General features: G+C 44.5%; 1 protein-coding gene across 13 annotated transcripts in view; it reads left to right on the top strand.

The window, feature by feature from the left end:
• EBF1 (EBF transcription factor 1) overlaps nucleotides 1-23584 on the top strand; it is a 395077-nt gene that overhangs the window by 368198 nt on the left and 3295 nt on the right. For 5 of the 13 annotated variants that reach the window (XM_065874800.1, XM_065874803.1, XM_065874802.1 and 2 more), the window contains 4 exons: nucleotides 9984-10049; nucleotides 11077-11254; nucleotides 11927-12106; nucleotides 15926-16120. In XM_065874800.1, coding sequence (XP_065730872.1) covers nucleotides 9984-10049; nucleotides 11077-11254; nucleotides 11927-12106; nucleotides 15926-16120 — 619 coding nt within the window. Of the gene's footprint in view, nucleotides 1-9983; nucleotides 10050-11076; nucleotides 11255-11926; nucleotides 12107-15925; nucleotides 16121-16470; nucleotides 16539-23584 lie in introns of those variants that run through there. The other 8 variants (XM_065874798.1, XM_065874796.1, XM_065874795.1 and 5 more) reach the window with 4 other exon arrangements.

The raw sequence follows: 23584 nt of genomic DNA, 5'->3' as shown, positions 1-23584 counted from the left end.
ACTCAAACAAAAAAATATAGCAACAAAAGCAAATCATGCAGTATATTCAGCTCTTAGGAAAAGAATGCTTGAGTTTGATTCCAAAAACCATTTTGTCTCTGCATTTTCTTGTCAAAAAACACACACTATGGAATGCAGTTCTTTTTCCCCCTCTCTCCTCCGTATCTGCCAGAAAACTCACGGGCAAATTCCACTTCCCCATTTTGATGATATGCTCAGTTTAGGGGCTTGGTAGCCCCTCCTACTTATGCTTCTTTCATCAGGGGAGTTTAGCCTAGTTCCGTGCACCCTTGAAATTGTAGATAGAACTGTGTGCGTGTGTGTGTGAGGAGTATATGCACACATGCACATATTTTTCTGGGGAGTGAGACTACGGCTTCATTAAAAAGGCCATGACCCCCACAAAAGTTTTAATTCTCACTTTTTTTAGATTATTTATTTTATCTTTAACTGACTGACCCTGCAGTAAGTTACTTTGTCGTTGTTGAATCATGCCCGATTTAGAGATGAGAAAACTGAGGCTCAGAAAGGACCACTCACACAGCTGTCAGGGGAGGCTTTCTACCTCACCAGACATCCTCACCATTAGGCTGTTCAGAATCTTTCCCGGTGTTTTGCAGATAGGATTGCACCTCAAGGAGCACTCAAAGCATTGACTCTAAGAATGCATATAATCTGCCCAAGTTTTCTGGAAAACAAGTGAGGGTTATCAATATTATTGCTGCCTGTTGCTCAGTAAGCACTCACTGTATGTCTGCTGAGCCAGATGCTGGTCTGAACCGTACTTTACAGTTGAGGAAACGGAGGCATGCATTTACAATGCTAAAAAAATGGCAGAGCAAGGATTTGAGCCAACTCCATTGGACTCCGGAGCCAGTATCTCTAAGCACTGCTTCCTAGAATTAAGAAAAGGGAATTTTAAGAAAAAAGGCAATTTTGTAAACCAATTTTTAAAAATCCCTCAAGTTTGGCCGGTGGCGGGGGGGCGGGGGGGGGGGGAAGGGGAAGGTGCTAGCATAGACTGAGGGTAGCTCACAGATGGCTTAGCCAGAGGAAAGTGGCAGTAGGAGTTAAAAACACACACATACAAACCTGGGAGATAATTCTCTTTCTCTTTAGCCCCAGAGTCATCGCTGTAGGGACTTTGTAATAACAGTTACTCCAATAGCTGAATTCCGGAACCTCCTTCAAGTTCTTTTAGCACTGAGCTCTTGACAAGGGGGGGACTAAGTTTAACCTTTGTATCACACCCCGTGTACAGGGGCTTTGAATATAATTACTCATTAGTTCAAGAAGAAGTCACAGGAGGAAACGGGGGCTCATTTCTCCTCCTAACCACCCAGCATCCTCCTCTTCAAGACCGAAGCCCTTAGAAACAGAGACACTAGGAGGCCTCTGGCCGTGCTTACTATTTTCAGCCTTGAGTAACACTTCAATTAACCACTGGAGTAATAAGAAGTGAGCCCCAGCAGTCTTGAGACAGTGGATTTTAATTGCAGTTATAGTCAGGACCATCAGTAAAGCCTTGGGAATCATCGTTTACAGATACCGTTCTTCTGGAGGTACACATCATAACTGATGATGTTCAACAATTTAAGAAACCAAAAGCAACTCTATTTTTGCCTTCCTTAGATATCGTTAAAGTCCAGTATAGTTCCAGCCTGCACATAGCACTTACTCAAGTTTAACTACATGTACTTGTCCAAAAATATAAATATACACATACATTTGTACACACACACACCAAACACATACACAGACATACAGGGACATACATACGACAATGAGTCTCTTTGTTCACTCAGTGGTCCTTTTACTTTCAAACTAGATATTTATTGTCGTTTGCCCTAGGGAAAGGGAAGCCACAGCCAAAAGACAAAGAGAAACACAAGTGGTTAATTTCTGGCTTTTGTGTTTCTAAGAGCCCAGGCCTTGGCAACTTAAAAGCGTTTCAAGGGTAATTTTGACTCTAGGCAGTTTTTGTTTCATGTGCTGACTTTACAACCTAGCCCTGAAAAAGCCACCTCTGTCCACAGCCTTCTCTTTAAGCAGAGACTTTCATCCTGATCAGAAAGTCGATTTCCAAGGCCACTCAGCAGGATCTAACCCAGAGCGTTGGTCTTAAACCAGTACAATGAATTGGAATAAGAAGAGCCAGCCAGAGGTTACCAAGTTCAGCTCTGTACCTCCAAGCAGGTCATACTCACAAGGGTGCAGACACCATTTTTCACTGTATTTGTGCCGGGAAGCACCCCAGGCTCCCATTCACCAATTACCATGACACCATTTAGAAGAGAATGCCAGGAGACCAAAAAGAGGGGGAAAGCCATTGTCATCACTCTTCACAGGAATACCTGGCTTCACAATTTATACTTAACTGCTGACACTTGAAAAGTCAAACATTTTGGTGAAATGAATCAAGTGTAGTGTTTCTTTTATGAGATCCCCTTGCAGGAAAGGGAGGTTTCGCACCTCGTGGAGACCAAGCTTGGTTATCCATCATAGTAAAGTCAGCTGTCCTAGCCAGCTTCTCAGAGGTCACGCGATCGAATCAGCAGCTCTTACAACTATATTATTGCTTACGGAACAGTAATTGAGGCACCAGATCAAAATTACCTGGTCTAATAGGCAGTGAACAATTTTCAGTCAATAAAATTATAAGCCAAATCATTCATTTCATAACACTCTGGCTAATTTATTTGTTGACCTTTTAATATCCATAGCTCTTCAGTGGTATTAACTGCAACTCAGACAAAATCTCTTGTTCATTTCACTTTCATTGATTTTTTTTTTTTCTTTTTCCCATTGAGGCAATAACAGCTGCCTGAAAACAGCCTTTTCCTTTCCACTGTAAAAGTCAGTCATGTAAGTTAGCATGTCTTACGTTGATGTAGCTGCGTTAGCGTACAACCTACCTTAATTTCATGGGATTCAGAAGTCTTCCACGTTTGTAACAAAGGCAAAGCTTTTGGGCGCGTCTCCAGCCACGCGGCACGATGATACATAATCATATGTTTGAGAAGTAAGAGGGGTGTCATCTAATCTGAACACAAAATCAACTTTAAAATTAGAGGAGGTTCAGAAGCCCCCCCTTCAAGCCCCTGCATTTTCTTTAGACTAGAACACTTTCGATGCCTCTCGTGTGAATAGCAGTAGACCCTTTTAAAATATCTGATTCCTTTGTTTTGAATATTTCTGCAGATTTTGATTATGGTTTGAATTTTATTTTTCTTTAAAGACTGTGGGCAATGAGTGTGCACTAGAATGTTCGTTCAGTAAGCTTCAGCTGAAGCTTCTTCTATAATAAAATGCTATGGAGTCTTCAGAATGCAGGGCTGTAAAATATAATTGTTACACATTTGGCATTTTATGCCTCCCTAGAACTAACCACTTGCTACCTACACCTCATCTATGCTCCTCCTTTCCATTTCAATTTACTCTAAAGTGGTCCTTAGCCATAATGAGAATGCCCCTTTCAGCGGAAACATGTTTAATTATATCCATGCTAGATGAGAGTGACTCCTCTCGGTCATAGGGCTTCTGAGTAAAGCGTGTTTAAAGTGTGACAATAAAGGTTTCTAATGACCTGCGGTAAGCTCTATTTCGAGAAGTTCATATTACCAGAAGAAATGAAAAATTTAAGGAATGTCTCAGAGGATCGGAAGCTAAACAGTGCTCAAGTATTATTTTGGTTTGTTTTACTCCTTCCCTCACTGCCCTCATTCTATGATTTTTTAGGATGCAAAGTCTACCACTGTGGAATTTTCCATTTGGCTGAATAAACACAAAGGAAGTTGGGACATAAAACTACCCTCCACAGAAATGCCTCTCAGTCAACTAGTATTTATTGCATTGTACATCCAGCTCTACAGGAAATGGGCTGCCAGAAACTTCCAATCACTTTTTCAGCTTTTAGACTTTCCAATCAGTAGTTTCAGAAGCAAGTGGGGAAAGAGCTAGAATAGAAGTTAAAGGCTAGTAAGCTGAATATACTGTTTAAAATTTGGACCCAATAGTAAACTCCAACGTGAGGAGGTGAACGGATTCAGTGCTGATTTCAGTGCCGATAGGTGCTTATGGACTTTAAACCAGGAGTGATTTTGCCGGTCCTCTTCATTTTGTTTTGCTGATATTTGAACCCACTGTATCTTGAATCCCCTGATAGGGCAAAGTAGAGTGGTGATACATGGGCGACAGGGCAATGTGCAGTGACAGGAAAGTATTGTACTTCTTTCTCGGGAATCACCCAGGTCAACTTGACTTTGATAATTGACGTTTACGTTTAGCTTCTGTTTTCTTCTTCGTCCCTCAAAACATTATTTTCTAACTGAGGGAGCATAAAGCCAAGCACAGGTTGTCTTCCCAAATTACAGAAGCATCCCTGGGCTTGAATTTTATGAGGGAGTTCCCAGAGTCTCAAAATCTGATCCTGAGATTTGAAATTAATGTTGTGTTGGTAAACGGGTACCCATCTGGCTTTATGAGTTGGTCTACATGTGCTCTGAATGAGAGTTCAGGCCATCTCCCCCGCTCATCTGGGTTTGAATGACTCAAAACATGGAACTGGGTTTATAAACGGGCTCAGTATTGGATGGTTAGACAGCCTTCCCATTCTCTCTGGAAGGCTAGGTGGGCCCAGTGAATATGAAATTATTAGCAACACATTTGAGATCAGATGCTGCAGAGAAGATTCACATGGAAGGTGATTACTCCTCAGAGGGTTTATTGTCATGAAATGGAAGGAAAGGTGAATTAGCCATGTCTGCATATCAGACATGATATGCCTGGTCCCTAAGAGTGTGCAAATACCTAAGTATTTCTAAGAGCCTAGGAGTATAGTTAATAAAAGGCTGATGTACATCAAGACAAACCTCATGTTGTTAGCAGCCTATAACTTGAGATAATGTCTGTACCCGACATGATTCATTATGTTAATCACAAAATTAAAATGTAAGTACAAGCCAGCAGGAGTGAAGGAGCAAATTCACATTAAAAAAAAAAAGTGGTATTAAAACACCCCCCAGTGATCAAGACTTGACCTTTGGGAATTTATATATTGGATTTAAAGGTCTAGAGCCAAATGGAGCACCAAATTTAAGTCTTCTGCTTTTATAAACTATGCCAAATACATGACTCGGTCATTTCCTCATGTAAATTAAGCACGCGCTTTTAAAAATCAGTGATGATCTTAAATGAGCTCTTCAACAAGAATTTCTCAGGGGCTGTGGTTTGCTGAACATAGTGCTAGGGGCTTAGAGAAGGAGATTAAGACCTCAAAGAGCCTGTAGTCTGGTTGTGGAGATTGGAGACTCACACATTTAAGACCAGAGCAAAATGACCCCACAGTGTCCACTTCTGTGCAGTGCTGGGCGGTGCAGTCAGCACTATTTTTCAGAGGAATGAGAGAGGTTAGGAGCTGGGGTCTCAGTGAAGGTGGAATTAGTTCTGATAGGATAGTGTAATTATGAAGAGCTCAGGCTCTGACGTCTAACGGGCCTGAGATTGAATCCCTACTCAGCCATTCATTAGTTGTGTGACGTCAGGGCAAGTTGGCGGACCTCTCTGAGTCTCAGTTTCCTCGTCTGCCAAACGGCGATACGGAGCCTCACCACGAAGACTGAATGAGTTCATGTTTCCCTTTCCATAAACAACGGTTATGTTTTCCACTACTCTACCACCACCACCAGCACCACCTTCATCATCAGGCCCCTAGAGGATGGGAAGATACTGTAAATGGGCACAGACTGAAGCCAGCTTCCCAAATAAAGGCAAAATGAGTAAAGGTATGGAGATAGGAAGGAGCCCAACATGTTACTTCCAGGCTGGAGAGGACTAACTAGCCCAGAATAGAGGGCAGTTCTTCAGATGTTTAGGGAGAGGAGATTGGATAAAGAGGATAGGACCAGATGGTGGCGGAAGTCTTTTGCAATTCCCACAGAACGCCGTACCTTAATTCTGGGAAGACAGGGTGCCTTGAAAGGTGCTGGAGAGTAATATCGGTGTGTGACTGCTGGGACAAGAGAAAGTTCACAAATTATTTGCTAACTGATTGGGTTGCAACATATGAAGTAAAGCCAAATCTTCTCTCTGCATTTGTAGCCCATTCAGCACTTTCATTATAAAGGTTCCAAAACATAGTAAAACTTGTACCAATTATACTTGAACTGTTTCTCGAACCCCAGTCATCCTTGAATCTTCCTAGTGTTTCTACTAACTCTAAGCAGATTTAGTATGGTTCATCCATTTTTTTTTTCCTCTCCAGATCTCCATTCACATAATCATCAATCGATGGTCATAGGAAGGCAGGTAAAGACAGGTTTTAATTGAGAAAGGAAATAGGTCAGCAAAGAGTTGTTGCAGTTTTTAAGGAGTACACATTTTCTCTTTCTTTAAGAGAGAAGAAATCCAAAGCCATGAAAAGAAAAATAGTCTGACTCAGAATGTAGGTTGGAGAACAAGCAGTAGCTCTATAAGGAGACTCTGAGGCTTTTCACTATTTAGGGTACTGGTATTTGTCTTCTTAATTCCCCAATGGGATATGTATTTTTTTTTAATCCAAGGATAGGATTAATTATCTTGGAAGAGTCTAATCTCTACCCTCATGTTTTAAACCGCAAGCAGCGAGACGTTTTAAACATTATGAAAAGAAGAGAAAATCTCTCCTGACAAATAAATGCTTTGAAAAATTAGATATTAGTACTTGTCAAGTGCTCTCTCTTTTCAGAAATATTAAAATTGCATATTAGAATGGAAGGATCCTTACACGATGCTCCCTCCTAATGTCACAAAAAATAAGACTTTAGGAACAATTTCAGAGACAAAAGATTATATGAAACATCCAGCTTGTCCCCTTATGGGAAATTTCTCTCTTTAACATCCCAGGCTCAATCATTTCCTAATGTGAAATTACAGATTTTTCAAATTACCATATAAAACTGCAAAAAAATTACACTTGTGACCACCGAAGAGATAGCATATACTATCAGTTTGATTTTAAGAGGCATACATCTTTTATACTACCTGTCATTTTTATAATGCCTTTTACAAATTTAATCAATACATTTTAACATTCTATATACTTTAAGTGCAATATACAATAAATATTCAAGTTTCATCTTAAACATGCTTTAGCCTTTAAATTGTTAAAACTGCAGTGCCCTTTCAATCTACTTACATAATGTCATAAAATATACATTTCAAGGTAAATGAAGTCAGCTACTTCAATTTAGTCCCTCAAACTGGTAGTAAATGAGAGGTTAACACTATGGTGCCAAAACCATTATTGAGTAAATTTAGCACCTTGGACAGCTCTGTAAAATCTTTATTGCTTTCCTGACCTGCTCGTCATGTTCTGTCTGTGTGTTCAGTGGCTCTCAGCTCTGATTGAAAGGCAATATATTAGATCCCCAACACAAACACGCTTGGGGGCTAGTTCACTGGGAGCATAATGACATGGAGGTGAGAGCAATTTTCTGGTCACCAAAATCCAAGCACCTTGCAGGTCCGCTGCACTAACTCACAGAGGACCCAGAAATTTCCTTTCTCCTTCCCATTTGCAGAAATAACTAATGGAAGCTGAATCACATTGGCAAAGCTGAGCCAAAAGTGGACCCTCCCTTAAACCCCGTAGTTGATACCACGATGAAGGACATTTTAAAATAGGCGAGATATCATTTAAGGGAGTCACTTCCAGGACACAACATCAGATTCACGCACTGTCCTCAAGACTGCTGGTCTGAAGCAATGCTGGCTGCTGACCCACCTACGGTGGCAACGTGCCTAGTAAAAGCATGTCCCGGCTCTTTGTATTGAAGGAGGCGGCAACTCTAGGAAGTGAGATTCACAAGCTTTATTTTCAGAGGATTGAATGGTGATGAGAGCTCTGGGTATTGAATAAGGAGAAAAAGGAACAAGTAGATTATGTTATTGAAAAATGTTATCACCAAAAATGTATCAGTTTAAAATATACAGCCTACACTGATAGTTGGAATTTTTCAGGCACAAAAACTTCAAAGATCTTGGAGTTTATTGTGGAGTTTACCTTCCCTCATCCCTGGTTCTGTGAAATTAATTAAAAGAAGAAACACTGCTCTAAATCCTCAGTGATACTGTTCCTGTTCCAAGACTGAAGTTTGCAAATGCAGTTTCTGACTGCACCTTATCTTGCTTTTGACAGAGACTTGTATTTTTTTTTTCCCTGAAATGAAAAGAAAAATACCTTCTCTGCCAAGCCCAAACACTGGCATAAATATTTATTTGAAGAAATAAATGAATATAGACCCAGAGAAGTCAAATTTTGGTAAATAAACTAACCTGATCCTGTTTTGTTTTCATCTTTCCTAAGAGCCAGATAAAGCCGTGAGGTTTCAGTGGAGGCAGCACAAGCTGATTGGATCTGGGGATAGGGTTTACTGTGCCCATACCATAGTAAATTATTAACTGCTGTTGTCAGACAGCACTGCAAACAAACAGTGGTAGATTATCTTGTAGCTTGCGTTAAAAAAAAATAAAGAAATTATTTCAGATGTATTGATTCAAACCCCATTGATTATATAATGTTTTTCACTCCTTATACGAAAAATAACAGAACTGTTTTATAAATGGCGTCCAGCAGCTTAAGGCAAGCATAAATGTTTATTGAGAACTGAAAACCCCTCTATCTCATTTTTGAATTTAGGACATTATATATGTCACAAGTAGTTACTGCAGTATGACAACTATTTTATCTTATAGAGAATTTAAAATCGAAAAATGCTAATATGTATCTAAAAGCGTGTCATTTCAAGAGTTGTTCAAGAATTTCTGAAGAGGCTATGGTGACAGCAAAATGAATGCAATTATATCCCTATTTTCTGATCAGCGTCTGCAGTATGTGAAAATTGAACAGCACTGCTTCTCCATGCAGAAATCTATTGTGTAAAATGTTTAAAGTTAAACTTCTTTTTGAAACTTTACCCACAGCAAAAATAGTATAAACATATCTTCTTGCAAATCACTTCTGATAACCACACCACGCCTTCATGTTTGCTCCTCTGATAAACCTCCATTTTATTTGTATCTAGCTTAACTTTCCTTTTCACATTCCAGGATAAATGAATCTGCAGAAAATTAGGGCTGAATGAAGAGGGAACGATTTCTTGTGGTTAGAATGAAAAAGAATTACCACCACACACATTTTTGTAGAGTACCCTATATTATTAGAAACAAGCATGCTAGCTAAATATGGAAGCCCACCTAAATGAAAAGGAGACATTTTTTCTTCACCTGGAGTGAGCAGTGGAGCATGTATCTAGAAGGAGAATGAATGAGCAAATGGGGAAAATGACAAACAATACTGAAATAGCAAAGAATTGCTAGACGAGAAACAGACTCTGCCGGTCATGAAAATTGGTGCAGAGGGAGCTTCCAGGGGCAGGGAGAATTCTTTTGTGAGAACCTCTGACAAAACAGTGCATTGCCCCAGTAGATGGGTTTACTACATCGCCCCCTTATATCATGACTCTGCCGTGCAAGGGAGATAAACAAAAGAAGTTTAATGCTACATGCTTCTAGTTGCTGAAGATTGATTGGACATCTCTTGAAAATGACCTGTCTGATAAGGTCATGGTTCCTGGAATAAGCAGTTAAGTGCAAAATAAACACATCTTAGGGATTCATAACATGCACCAACTGACATCCATCACAGTAATCTAGTAAATGACCTCGCAATTGTATTCAGCAATAAACATATGAGTGCTTTATCGTGCTTATGGCACACTATTGAGTGATGTATTTTATCTTGCAGTACCAATGATGCTCACCTTTTGACTTGATTAAGTGTGTACGTGAATAGGGATACATTGGTGATTTAATGCCATTCGGGGGTTCTTTTAAAGCAGTGCGTTGGCAAAGGATGGCCAGAGGAAAGTGGTACGTGATGATGTGAAAAGATAATGACATCCTGCCTTCACTCAGAGGATTGTATCTGTTTTTCTCCCTGACAGGAAGTGATACTCAAAAGGGCTGCAGATCTGGTGGAAGCGCTGTATGGGATGCCACACAACAACCAGGTGAGCACAGTGGGTCTCGAACCTTCCACATTCAACCGAAGTGCCTGGAGTCCTTATTAGAATGAAAGAGTATGAAAAATACAAAAGCTCTTGCATGAGTTCAGTGTATAAGTCATTCGGACCTAACGGGTTGCAAGGCCATTCAAGTCTTCTCTGTCTCTTCTTTTGTAAATCTTTTAACGCCTTTTCTAAGGAATAATTTTTTCTTACGAGAAAAGGTACTTTATTTAAAAGGACTCTTCTGTGGGAATGTAGTTCATCACTGAAGAAGAGAGTCACCGGTGCTTGGTTTTATTCCTCTCAGGTTTTCAAGAAAGTTTAGGAGGAAAAGGGGGATTTAATTTCTTCTCCTAAAAAGTATAATGAGGCCTGAATATTGTCTGCTTCTATTTCGTAGAGCAGCTCCATGTATCTGACTCAACTTGCTCAGGAAACTGAGTCTGAGAAATCCTCCTTCCTTGCTTGTGTCATTTGAATCAGTGTCCAAGGGACACAGTCCCATTAATACTCAGGGACACAGGTCATCATGTAAACTTGCCCTTAACTTCATCTGGGGAGATGAGTTGCAGGGTGTGTGTGTGTGTGTGTGTGTGTGAGTGAGATGAGTTGCAGGGTGTGTGTGTGTGTGTGTGTGTGTGAGAGAGAGAGAGACCCCAGAGTTCTCTGTGTTACCTGTGGGGAAGGAAAGCCCCAGGTTGCTGTCCTGTACTGCGAGGTAGTATAGAGGGGACTGGCTGAGTTAATGGGCTTTCAGAGTCCGACGAACAGGGTTATGCAGCCCAGCTCTCTCCTTAAATAGGTAAGTGTCCTGAAGTGAGGTCTTGGCCTCTCTGAGCCTCAGTTGCCCCATCCGTGGTATGGGCGTGACGATGATGAGACGGAACACACAGGTCGGTTGAGAGGGCTGCAGAAGGTAGTGCTGTTAACCACGGAAAGCCCTAAGCACGGCCTGTAGTCAACACTTGGAACGTGGTACTGCTGGGAATCTGACTGGGCAGCTAAGGGGTATGTTCCTGTTACTTTTCAGGAGATTATTCTGAAGAGAGCAGCTGACATCGCAGAGGCCCTGTACAGTGTCCCCCGCAACCACAGCCAGCTCCCGGCCCTCACTAACACCTCGGTCCACGCGGGAATGATGGGCGTGAATTCCTTCAGTGGACAACTGGCTGTGAATGTCTCCGAGGCGTCGCAGGCTACCAATCAGGGTCAGGAGCCCCACTCTTCCCCTCCCCGTTTCCCTGCCCCTTCCCAACCTCAAGCTACCCCACCCCCATTTATTTGGCACAAAACAGTGTTTATTTTTAAAAAGTCTTTTTTTCTTTTTTTCCCCCAAAAGGGGAGATTCCTAGTCTGTGTGTATCAGATATTACTGTAGAATTTTGGTTCTAGCCATCATGTCTGGTAATTTGGTGGAGGGGTAGAAAGAATGCATGCATTTAGTTACCTCACCATTTGACTTTTCACTGTAAACCATGAATGACAGATCACAAGGAGGGGTGGAACTAAAGTTCTGGAGGGGCCAAAAAGCACATCATCCTTGCCCAGGGAGTAGGAACCGGTTACCTCCAGGTTATTGTGTCTCTTAGATTAGGATTTATTTCTGTTCCCAAATGATAAGTGATTGATAGGTCCTGCACTGCCACTTCTCACAGGCCCACTAAGTATCTATGATCTCCTGAGAAATGTGTCTTTTGCTCGCTTCCCATTTTAATCACGGAGCTAGCACCACCAATCCAGCCATGAATCACCTGGCCCCTTCCCTTCAGGATGCAGCGGTGGGGCAAGAAACAGAGACCTTCCTTTCCCCAAGCTTCTCAGACCCGCCACCCATCCGCCACCCACCCAACCTCATCCTTGGTTTTGCCCCCGCCCCTCAGGTTTCACCCGCAACTCAAGCAGCGTATCACCACATGGGTACGTGCCGAGCACCACCCCTCAGCAGACCAACTATAACTCGGTCACCACGAGCATGAATGGATACGGCACTGCCGCCATGTCCAATTTGGGCGGCTCCCCGACCTTCCTCAATGGCTCAGCTGCCAACTCGCCCTATGCCAGTAAGTAGAGATGTGTGTCCTGTGTTTCTGCACATTTTTGCTCTAAGAACTGGGCGTCGTGCTGTGTGGCCCACTGTGCAGGTCTCCCCAGTCCCCAGTCTGAGGGCCCCTGCCCCGCCAGGTGCAGGCCCAGGTGATGGGACCAAAGCCAGCACGGTCCCCGGCAGGAATCTCTGCCCTCCTTGCTCACCGTCCTCCCCATCTCCCTCACAGAACTCGGCTGCAACCAAAACAGCAGCGTGATGTCATTGCAGGAACCCAAGCTTCCAGTCAGATGGAGTTGGGTTTGACTCTTTCTTCTACCAGTTGCTGACTGGTGGCTGCGGGCAGGTTCCTCTCCCCTCTAAACCTCAGTTTTCTTTATCTATCTGTAAAATGGGGAAGGAACCAGTACCCGCTCCCAGACAGTTACTGTGAGACTTGGATAAAATAATGCACGTAATGAGCTCGTCCTGAGGCCTGGCCCATAGGAGATGCATTCAACAAATCTAGGTACTAATCATAATGACAGAATGATAATATTAAGTGGTGCTGGTAGTATAGCATACTAACAAACAACTATCCAAACTTAAAATCTCTTTTTTTAGTGCTTGGAAAGTTTTTCCCCTTTGTGTTTGATATGTACAAAGAAAAAAACGAAAACTGAACAAATCAAAAAACACACTTTATTTTTTTCCAAAAATTTGGCATGATGAAAAGAAATCACACACACACACACACAAGAAATTGTTCTCTGGTGTCTCGTCCCTGTCTTAAAGAAGCTTAGCTTAAAGGCTTTTTTTTGTGCAACGTTTAGATTGCATCTAAAGAACCTCAGGGAACTGGCATCTTTACATATAAAATGTCATAGGCTGTGTTTGCGCAATCTCTTTGTCGCCCTTTGAGGATCTTTACATAGAAAACCAAGTTCATCTTGGACAATGTGGGTGGCTCTTCTGGTGTATAAAATATGTAAACTCTTAGAATTTTGTGGGATGATAGCCGCTGTGTTGTTTGTTTGTTAAATGAAAGAATGGTCATGTTTTTAAAATGAGAGTCTCAGCTAAAAATACGGAAAAGGATGCTTTCTCTGATGATAGTGGAAATGTGGAGTGTGCTAGGCTGTTGAAAAAGGAAAGATCATTCTTGGCCTTTGTGAGAAGTTATTTCTGAAAGTAATACTTAGGGCCATTTACCTTCTTGGTGAATCTGTAGGCTCAGTGTGTCCTGTGTTTCTGCACATTTTTGCTAAATCTCTGTATTTCTTTATTTCTACTTGATCTGCTCGGAATCAGCAGCTTGTTGAACATTTAAAATTCCCCCTAATAATCTGCATCTATTACGTCTGTCTGCTTGATCATCAGTGTTTGGGGTCAGTTTCACATTAGATTTTGATTCGTCAAAAAATTGTTTCTCACAGATCTATCAATCATTTCAGTGTTCTCCCTTCTACTCAATCAGAAAATGTTTCAATCATGACCTGAAAATTAAAAGGTGGCGTTCTTAATTAAATCCATAACCTAATTGCTACGTGGTAGCAATTCAGTTGAGGGGCTTGGATTGCTCTGTCTTCCCAAGCCCTTGCAGACACCCAGCGACTTGAGCCTGAGATTACATCCGTCAGACTACGAAACTTCGAACATTTAATTTCCATTAATTGATTTCCTCAGTGCTCACAAATATAGTATTAAATTCTCAAATAGGCTCTCAGATGGGACAGTTTTATCTGCATAAATGCAAATAAAACAATAAACACAAAGCCCAGCTGATTTGAATTTTTGTCTCCATAATATTTAATTATTCATAAACCACTCATGTTGAAAAATTCCAAACAGAATAAAAAATAAAATAAGACATTCCACTGGTGAACACACTTTCTGGTATAGTGGCTGATATCTAATAATGTTATAACAAATGGAACTGCTTGACTATATTTCACCCCTTCCTCTGTTAACGCCCCCTCCCCAAACTCCCCACCTCTAAATACACATAATGATCGCATTTGCCAAGGAGATTAATTGCCTTCCTCAGTGAACCAGCAGGATTTCAAGTCTACGAATATTTAAAAATCAAACCTCCAGTGCAGGAGTTTTGCAATTTAAATGGGTGTTATTATTGAGCGTATTTTCACATTCACAAATCCTCAGAGATGTATAAAAATGCTGGTCTCATTAAAAGAAAATGTCCAGTTTAGAAAATGTTTGTGAAAACTCTGATGATGGCGGCTCTGTGTTCTGCCCCGTAGAGCATCCAGTGCGTCTGGATTGTGTAGTGCTGAGGGCTGGTTACAAGGGGTCATTTCCCCTACCCCCCACCACCCCGATTTGATAACCACTTCCCTACCTTTCCAAAGCCAGCAGGCCGAGGCGGAGGCCACCTAACTGGCAATTTGGATGCTGGTGTGCTCATGGGAAGGGGCCTGTCCGATGGCAATCTGTTTGCTTAGCAGGGTAGCCCAGTAGAAAGAGCACTGCATTTGGGTTTGCTTCCTGGCCTCACCTTCCAGCTACTGGCCCTGGGGCAAGTCACTGGACTATTTTCTGAGTCTCAGCTCGCTGGGTTTGCTCAGGTGTCAAAAGGATGTAATAGGTCCCAATTTAAGCTGGCTTGGCCAATGCCATGGATGAAAAAGATGTGAAGATTCTTGCAGGTGATAAAGCAATATATAAGGTTTATGACATAATGTGAAAAATAATACAGTGAAGGAGGAGGTGCCTAGAATTTGAACGAAGTGCCTGAAAATCATCAGACAGGATTCATACTTTTTCCCAGGAGACGGAGGAAATGGAAGGTGAGTGTGTGATGGCACCAGTCCTGAGTGTAGAGGGCTTTCGTGTGCTCAAAATCTGTCTCCTAAAGTGACCTGAGATTATTAGCAACTATCAAAAGATAGTTGGCAAAAGAAAGGCCAGGCACAAGAAAGGCCAGGCAGAGAGGACTGTGGTTGGTGGAGAACGTGCACCGCCCAAACTCTTTCGTATCCCCAAGCAGCTAGGTTTTCTCTCTCTCTGAACTGCCAAAGGTCTCCTCCTATCATTGCTAATTCACGTCCCCACCACTCCCAGACTGTGAGTATTTACATAAGGCTCCGATCCTGCTGCTTATTGGTTCACACTCATCTCTGTACAGCTCCGCGGGGCATAGAGAGAATTTGAAACTTTGACTTGTAGTCCTGCGTTAGTCACACGTGTTGCACGTGGCAGACTGTTTACCCGCCTGGGTTCCGACCTACCTCTGTCTGTCTTGTGGAGCAGGAAGATACAGTCATATCCTTCAGGAAGCTGTAGCTCCATGGGGAGACAGGCGACACACACACACACCACCATCTGCCAGTGCCTTAAGCTGGAATCCTGGTGTTGCCTTCAACTCACTCTTCTTCCTCACACCTCTCCTTCCACTGGTGACCACACTCTCTCAGGTTGGCTTCCTCCTGTCTCTTGTATCCCCAGACCCTTTGCTAGAACCTTAGTTTAGGCCCTACCTGCAGTGCTTCCCCTGACACCTCCTCCACGAAGCCTTCTTTGGTCTCCCTTCCCTGACTCCCCAGAGTTGGCCATACTCACCTTTGAGGCTATCATGTGGTACTCGACCCCTTATAAGAGCGCTCTTGTTTCCTGGCTTGGGGTGCTCTAGCACGCTGCCTGGTACATAGTCGGCCTACAACAAAAGGAAACACATGCCGAGTACCAAATGATGAGAGCAGACAAGACCCTCAGAGTTCAGGGAAGGCTCCTGCTAGAAGGGCGGCCTGAGAAGGATGGGTGTCAGGGTCGGAGCTGAGCCGCCTTGTGTCAGGACACCAGGAGAGGCACTGATTTCTCTTTTCCCATTGCCCCTTAGTCGTGCCATCCAGCCCCACCATGGCCTCCTCCACAAGCCTCCCCTCCAACTGCAGCAGCTCCTCCGGCATCTTCTCCTTCTCACCAGCCAACATGGTCTCAGCCGTGAAACAGAAGAGTGCTTTTGCGCCTGTGGTCAGACCCCAGACCTCCCCACCTCCCACCTGCACCAGCACCAACGGGAACAGCCTGCAAGGTAAGCCCCAGGCCCCACCCGGGCCAACCAGACGCCCTGACTCACCTTCCCAGGGCCTGAAGCAGATGCGCCACTGCTGCGAGGGGATCGGCCTTGGGCCTGCCTGCTTCTGTCCACCCTCATCTATTCTGGTCCTTTGTGTTCGCCCTCGTAGGCCCTGGTCCCTGACGCGCCCCCCCATTCCCGCCCCCCGTCCCCGGCATCCCTCCTCTGCTGGAGTTGCCTGAGCAGTTCTCTTTCCAACTCCAGCAATTCTGCTCAGGCCTGGGGTTTGCTTGAGAATACTGTTTCCACTTACTAATGCCATCGTTTCTCTTTCCTCTCTCATTCCCTGTGGTCGCCATAATCAGATCAGTCTTTTGTGGACTCTAGCAAGTTCTCCACTGCAGGGTCTCTCCCGGGACTGGCCTTCTCCTGAAGTAGGTTCCCTTCCTGTTGCCTGTGTCAGCATGCACATTTGGTGGGGCTGATAATGGGGAGGGGGTGAGTTGGCCAAGCCAGAGCCCTGAGGTTACAGCATCTTAGACCAAGGACCCAAGACTTACTACTGGGAACCAGAAACCCCGAAGTGCTACTAGAGGACTCTGGTTCATATCAAAACTGTTCGATTTCCTCCCCCTCGTGGAATATGGAAAATAACAGAGTAACCAAATTTGAGGTGACCTTTCTATTCACTGAGAAGAAACCCAACCTTTTAAAATGGGTCCCACCATTTCTTACACTTTTCTTACTGGCACTGAGTTGTGGTGTTGACCTGCATGACCTCCCTCCTTCCGCACAGTGGGATCGTGTGATCAGCACTCAGAGCCCCTACCTTAGAGACGAGAAAGCGAAAGGTTAGCGAGGTTATGGAATGGCTTGACTTCCGACAGGGGTGGGTGGCAGAGGCTGGCTTCAAACTCAGGCTCAAGAGTTCACCTCCTCCCTCCAGCTTCCAAGCACTTTACTGCTCAGAGGGGGTAAACGAGACGTATCCAGGATTCGTAAGGCAGCTGGCAGGGAAGTAAGATCAATAACATCATCAGTGCCATTCCTTGAGCACTGACCAGTGCTAAGCACTGAGCCTGCTTTATCCTATTTAATCCTCACAACTTCCTGATGAAACATGAGGACGATTATGATCTCCACTGTACAGAGGATAAAACTGAGGCATAAGGAGAGAAAACATCTGCCCATAGGCATAGCCAGAAACAGTGGGGATGAATAGAAACCCTCAGGGTCTACGCCCTAACCCTTAGCCTACCCAGTGCCCCACGGAGCCTTCCTTCGCAGCCGGCTTGCCCATCTTCACTGGTGGAGGTGAGTCATGGAGGTCGAGAGGGGTCAGGGGGGCAGCCCTGTTTCTTACATCTCTATCTATTTATACTTCTATACACGTACTCTGTACAGGACACTTTACACTGATGTAAACTTACATCCATTCTCTTGAAGACCCTATGAGGTTGGTACTACTCCCATTATATAGATGAGGAAGTCAAGGGCCCGTTTGCTCAAGGTCACATATCTAGTAATGGTGGAGGCCAAACTGAACCCCATCTGTGTGACTCCTGAGCCTGAGCTCCTGCTTCCTTTTCTGACTCCATAAGGGCTCAGCAAGGCACTCCTCAGAGACCTGCTGGCCAGTCTGCCCGGCACAGCCAAGGTCAGTGCCCCTGCCCCCTCCCTGAAATATATACATACACTGGCAAAGCTATCTTCTTAGAGGGAAAAGGGAGATAATCGGACTGTGGAACGACATTTCAGGCAATATTCCTTGTGATAGGAAATGCCCACCCCACAAAGGGGAGACACCCATTCCCGCAAGTCTCTCTTTCCGCTGAAAATAATGCTTTGGCACGCACAGTACACCTCCAGCTGGCAAACTGAGGATATAATGCTTAAGCGAACGTAACTTATAATGGGTTTAAGTAAGGATAAAACCCATGGAAAGCAGAAATCTACCATTCTTGAACTGCCAATCACAATGCTTGTTAAACACAGACTTGACGTCAGGAAGAAGGTATAACGGGGTTTGTAATCCGCCGTGGAGGGCTGGCGCTTGAGAAGAAAAGGCCCACGGCTCTTGCAGGGTCACAGCTGTATCACTGGCCACCGGTGACTGAAGTGGGCAGCCGTTCTGTGAGGCCGAGTGTCTTTTCATGCCATGTGGGCCAAGGAGGGAGCAGGAAGGGACTGAAAGTAGGGACTCAGCTTGAGTTTTAGAACCTCCTGGATCTAGGGAACTTCTGGTGGTGTGTGTGTGTATGCTTAAGTAATGATGAAATGGCATCAAGACAGGGACACATAGAAAGTTTGTGCATTTGTCACCCCCAGGGCATTTCTAACCCATGTCTGGGTTAGATTCCGAAAGTACAGAGACTGCTCCCCGCTTCTGATCAGCAGTTGAGTCTCCATCACGTTTCTAATGCACAGCTCACAGCTGGGAGGGTTTAGGGTGTGACTCAGGGACATGCTTTGTGCTGCATTTGCTATTGTGGATGACACTGCCCTTTCCTTCTAGTTGAGCATGTGTCCTGGAGATGCTTTCTGGTGGTTTTTGGTTTTCCAATACTGTCATGTATCAAACGTCCCTAGTTTGGGGGAGGTGGCAGCAGAGGAGGAATGAGTTGAGAAATTAAAGTCACGTTCACTGATACCACCTTGGAAGCTGTCCTCCCTCCTGCCCACTCCACTCTTCACCATCCACTCGCCAGGCAGGGCCCACACACCTGGGATCACACGTCTGTCCTCTGCGCGCTGTCCCTGCGGACATGGGTGTGATGCATCACTGTTTTCAGGGAGCTCTTGCCTTGGAGTCTCCCCTGAGAAAAGTGACATTCTGACTGGAGGCTGCTAGACCCATAACTAAAGAATTACTTCATCTTCAGCTGTCTAAATTCCACTTCTATTTAAGAAAAAAAAAAGAAAGAAAGAAAAGAAAAGAAAGGACACAGGTGGGTTATAGAATCGAGGGTGAGAATCTCTGAAGTGTTGCAGCCCTCCTCCTTTGCATTGTTACAGTGACACCTGCTTCATTTGGACCCACCTCGTTCAGAATCGTGATCATTAAGACAGGGCAGGTGACGAAGGAAGAGTTGGTTAAGCAAACTGACCACATAAACAAGATTAGAGGTGACACATTTAGGTTGTTTTAAGTGTTTTAAAGGTCTTTTCACCTCCAGCTACCACTCTTAATTGTCCATCGTTCTTTTTTTTTTTTTTTTAAGCCAACTCCTTAGAGGCCCTTTTCGCTACCAGCCCTTTCTCAGCCTCCTCTGGTGACAGCACTCACGTTTATTCCCCAACAGATACGCACTGTGGTCTCACATGATGGTGATGACAATGGTCACAGCCACTGACGTGGGAGGGAGGGCTTCTTCCCAGCCTGGCTTTTTCACTGTCTCATGTGTTCCTCCCAACCAGTCTTAGATATAGGCTGTCTACTGTCCCCACTGTACAGATGCAGAAACTGAGACAAAGCCAAGCTGGCTCATCCAGAGTTACGCAGCTAGCACATAGCGGGAGCTTGGGGTTAAATCCCAGGCCGACCGACTACTGTATCAGGCCCTGTGCTAAATGAAATGGTCATAGTCAAGCCACTGGGCTAGGACCATGTGGACCAGAAAATGCTGACCTTAAAAGCTTTTCCTGTGTTAGGGGAAACATGACACCAGGGGAAAGAAAGCAGATCTGTCTGGGAGAGGCTGGATGCCCAGCTGTGGAAGTTCAGAGGAGGGAAAGATTAGGGAGAGTTCAGAGCAGCCTAGTAGAGAAGGGTGCCTTTGAACTGGACCTTGGGTGAAGGTCAAGTAGGATTTGGGTCCAGGGAGATGGGGGAGGAGCATTTCAGGCAGAAGGATCAAGGACAACCTGAGCCAGAGTCATGTGTTGGGGGCTGTGCACCCTTCTGCAGCACAGGCACCAAGGAGCAGGGAGAAGCTTGAACAGGAAGTCCTTACCTGGGAGTCAGAAGTTCCATTCTTTACTGATACTTTAAAATTCACAGTTTCTACTTGTGATTCCAACTGGTTTTCTCTCCCAGGTAGCTAATACCTTTGACGATTTACGATTCGTCTGAGAAATTTTTTAGGACAAAGCAACTCTATCTCAGTACTTCTGGGGTCCCATAGATGTTCTGTTAAAAAAAAAAAGAAAAAGAAAATGTTATGGTCCAACAAACCTAGAAGTTGGTGTTTACTGCATCACTGTCTTGGAGTCACGATGCACGTATGTTTAACTAAAGGCTCTGAGACACCCCGCGGTTCGCGGTTAAAGAAAAAGAGAGTCTCCCATTCTGTTCTCTGCACTTCTTTGCCCACAGAACACTTTTCCGAATGTTAACACCAGTGAACATCCCATGAAACACTTGGGAAATTCAGACATATTTTGAATTTAAAGATAAAAACACAGAGAAATCTCCTTCCGTTCTTACGTAGATAATGTCACTGATCAATCCTGATCTTAGAGTCCCCAAGTGTGTCTGTTTTCAGAGCCCAGAGACCTGAGTCACTTCGTACGCTCAGCTGTTGTCCTGGAGACATCCTTTCCCTTCTCCTAAAGATGTGCCCCTACAGCATGGATTCTCTGCAATTTCAGGCCTCAAAGGACTTCACTAATCAAGAGACAGGCAGCCCCAAGAATGCTGTCACCATGCCCTTGGACCTGTCCCCAGTGTGGGGAGTTGAAACCCCAACCATGTCCCAGACAGTCTCCGCAGCGAAGAATTAAAAACAAAAAGGCCAGAGTGATTTTACAACAATTGTCCGCACCCTGTGCTTTCTCTCCCCACCTCCCTGAAGCGCAGGCTGGCCGGCCTCACCCAGCTATCTGCAGCCTGGTAGCGAATCTCCTGGAATTGTCTTTCGCTCCACGCACATGTTCGGTTTGTGCAAGCTCTCCCCCCCCCGTTCTGTTCCTGATTAGCTCCTCATTCTTTCTTACACATATGGTGGTTCAAGGAAGACCACATTCCACCCTCTCGCTCCAAACTCTCCCAGCTCGGCAAAACTTTCCGTTTTGTCTTTGTTCTTATCACACTGAAAAATGCACTGCCTCTCAAGCCAGTAGTTTTCTGCGCTCTGGTCAGGGCACGTGCTCACCCAGCAGCCAGGGGAATGGCAGAGCCTCCTCCGACTCGTGATGTCTTTGGCACATGTTACTGAGACTGTCGTGTCCTCATGGAAATCTTCACGGGCCCTACTGGGCCAAGTGCGTGTGCCAGTGGCATTTCTGGAACATTCTAAGCCTGAAACACCCATCCCTCTCACCCATGTAAGTAATCTTGGGGATGACAGCACGGATACAAGAAAAACAGCTTCTAACATTCCGGGAGCTTCCCTGTAGTCGTGCAATGAGGTTTCTTTATTAAACGGCCGCTTTAGAGGTGCCTAGATTCAGAGGCCACAAAGGGAGCTCCTTTCCCAAAATTTACTCATCAGTGAGGGTTCTGCGTCTGGAGTTTAGGAAGTGACGGATGAGATTTAGGGAGCTGTAACCCCCTGATATTATGTGCAAAACTCTGGGTGTAAGTACCTCTGGGGCTTCTTATGGAGAGAGGTTCCCTGGCTTTTGTTAGACCCCCAGAGGAATCTGAAGGCCAACGAAGCAAAGGTAGGAAACTGCGGGCAGACCACAGCCAGCCCTAGATAACCCCCAGATATGTACGTTTGTTCACTTGGTTTTAATTTTAACTTTTTGCTAACACATAGAGACGGGGCTATTTTATCTTTTAAAAAATCCACCTGCCCACCTTCTCGAGAAGTAATTGGAAAGCTGGGTGGCTGTGAGCAGGCATTCCCGCACGGCAGCACCGGGGCAGCATTTAGAGTGCCACCCACCCTACAGACCTCAGTCCGCACGGAGGGGACCTTGCTCACTCATGATCCCAGCCTGGGCTCTCAAGGTGCTGGAGGTTTTGACTCCTGTGTTCCAGACTAAGAAGCAGTCATCTGTGGACTCGCAGCACATCACTTAGCTTTGCTTTATAGCTTTTAATGTGGCCCTAACAGAAGTTTAATCTAATTGATCTAACATACTATTCAGGTAGCAGAACACTGAGTAGCTCTTTTTTTTAAAAAATTCTGGTCATCTAGAATTAAAAAAAAAAAAAAAAATCCTGATGTTTTTAGGGCCCAGCTGATACATTCTGGCTGGGTCCACTGACGGAAATAGCAGGAAGTTGGTCAGTTTTCTACTTTGCTTTGTATCATATTGACGCTGCCTGATGTATGCTGCAGGAGACTGCCCTTTAATGCCAGGCACACACAGCAGATTTTGGCGGAAGGCATAAGGACACACGCTTATTTTGCCAGAGGGTTAGAACTCCCACGGAAAGCCCTGCCTTTAGTAAAGGTGCCTGGACGCACCTCCAGCCTGGAGGAAAAGATCCTTAGGGAGGCAGGACCACGCTGAGCTGTCACACTGCAAAGACCCTCTTGCTCCCGCTACCTCCCCCTTGCTTTTGGAGCTACAGCATCTTGAATTCTCAAGGCTTGGATTGAAATACCCAGCTCCCCATTTCAGTCAAATCCAGGGCTCACTTGAATCTTAAGGGGACTGCATCTCCAGTGGATCCCAAACCTTTGGGGGTTTAAGTTGGTCTGCATTTGGCAAGTGACACTTCCTGTTTCTAAGAAAAATGGCTTATGATGGCTTACAAAAAAGACTCCAGGAGCTTTTGGACTGCGAAACGGCTCTTGCAAAACAACATGTGGATGATTTACGTGTAAATGAATCAGAAACATGTGGATTAAATTTCCTTGTGAATACAGATGGGTTTAAAAATTAACGGAAAAAGTGTTTGGCAAAATAGTTTTTTTAAAAAATGGAATTGAAAATGCCAGGGCTGGGGTAGGGGAAGCAGAGGAACGTGGGGCGCACAGGGCTCACAGCCTCACCTGGCCTTCCGACGTCTACTGCAGGATTTGTGGTAGTTGGGGCTCGCTTACAGACAAAGGCACATTCTCGCAGACATGAGAGTTGGGAAATTTACAGGGTCACTTCCTAGATGCAGTCACCACTGACAAGCACATTCATTTAAATTTAGAATTGCCAACAAAAAGAAAGCAATGACTTCCTCTCTGCCTGACAGGATGTTAAGCCGTCACTGGGAGCCAAAGATGGCTGCCTCTTGCTTCTAACGTAAGCATCGCTCTCATCTCCACATACTTCAAAGTTGCCATCCGGAACTCTGCACTCATCCCTTTATTCCTCATACCCATCCTGTGAAGTGTTCCATATCGGATGGTACCTAGTTCATACGAGGAAACACAAGCCCGGAGAAATTAAGCAGTTCGCACCGGTCACACAGCTAATTTAGCGGCAGAAGTTAAAAATAACAGCAGCCCACCTCTATTAACTAGGAGCTGATCCGGGCTAAGCACTTCGCACTGGTTGTTTCATTTAAATCTCCAACAACCCTAACAATATCACGGCCCTTGCAAATACTGATACGCTGCATTTCTAGCTGAGGAGGCAGAGAGGTGC

The sequence above is a fragment of the Phocoena phocoena genome, chromosome 3, assembly GCF_963924675.1.
Source record: "Phocoena phocoena chromosome 3, mPhoPho1.1, whole genome shotgun sequence".
NCBI lineage: Eukaryota > Metazoa > Chordata > Mammalia > Artiodactyla > Phocoenidae > Phocoena > Phocoena phocoena.
This window is presented reverse-complemented; position numbering and strand designations above follow the sequence as displayed.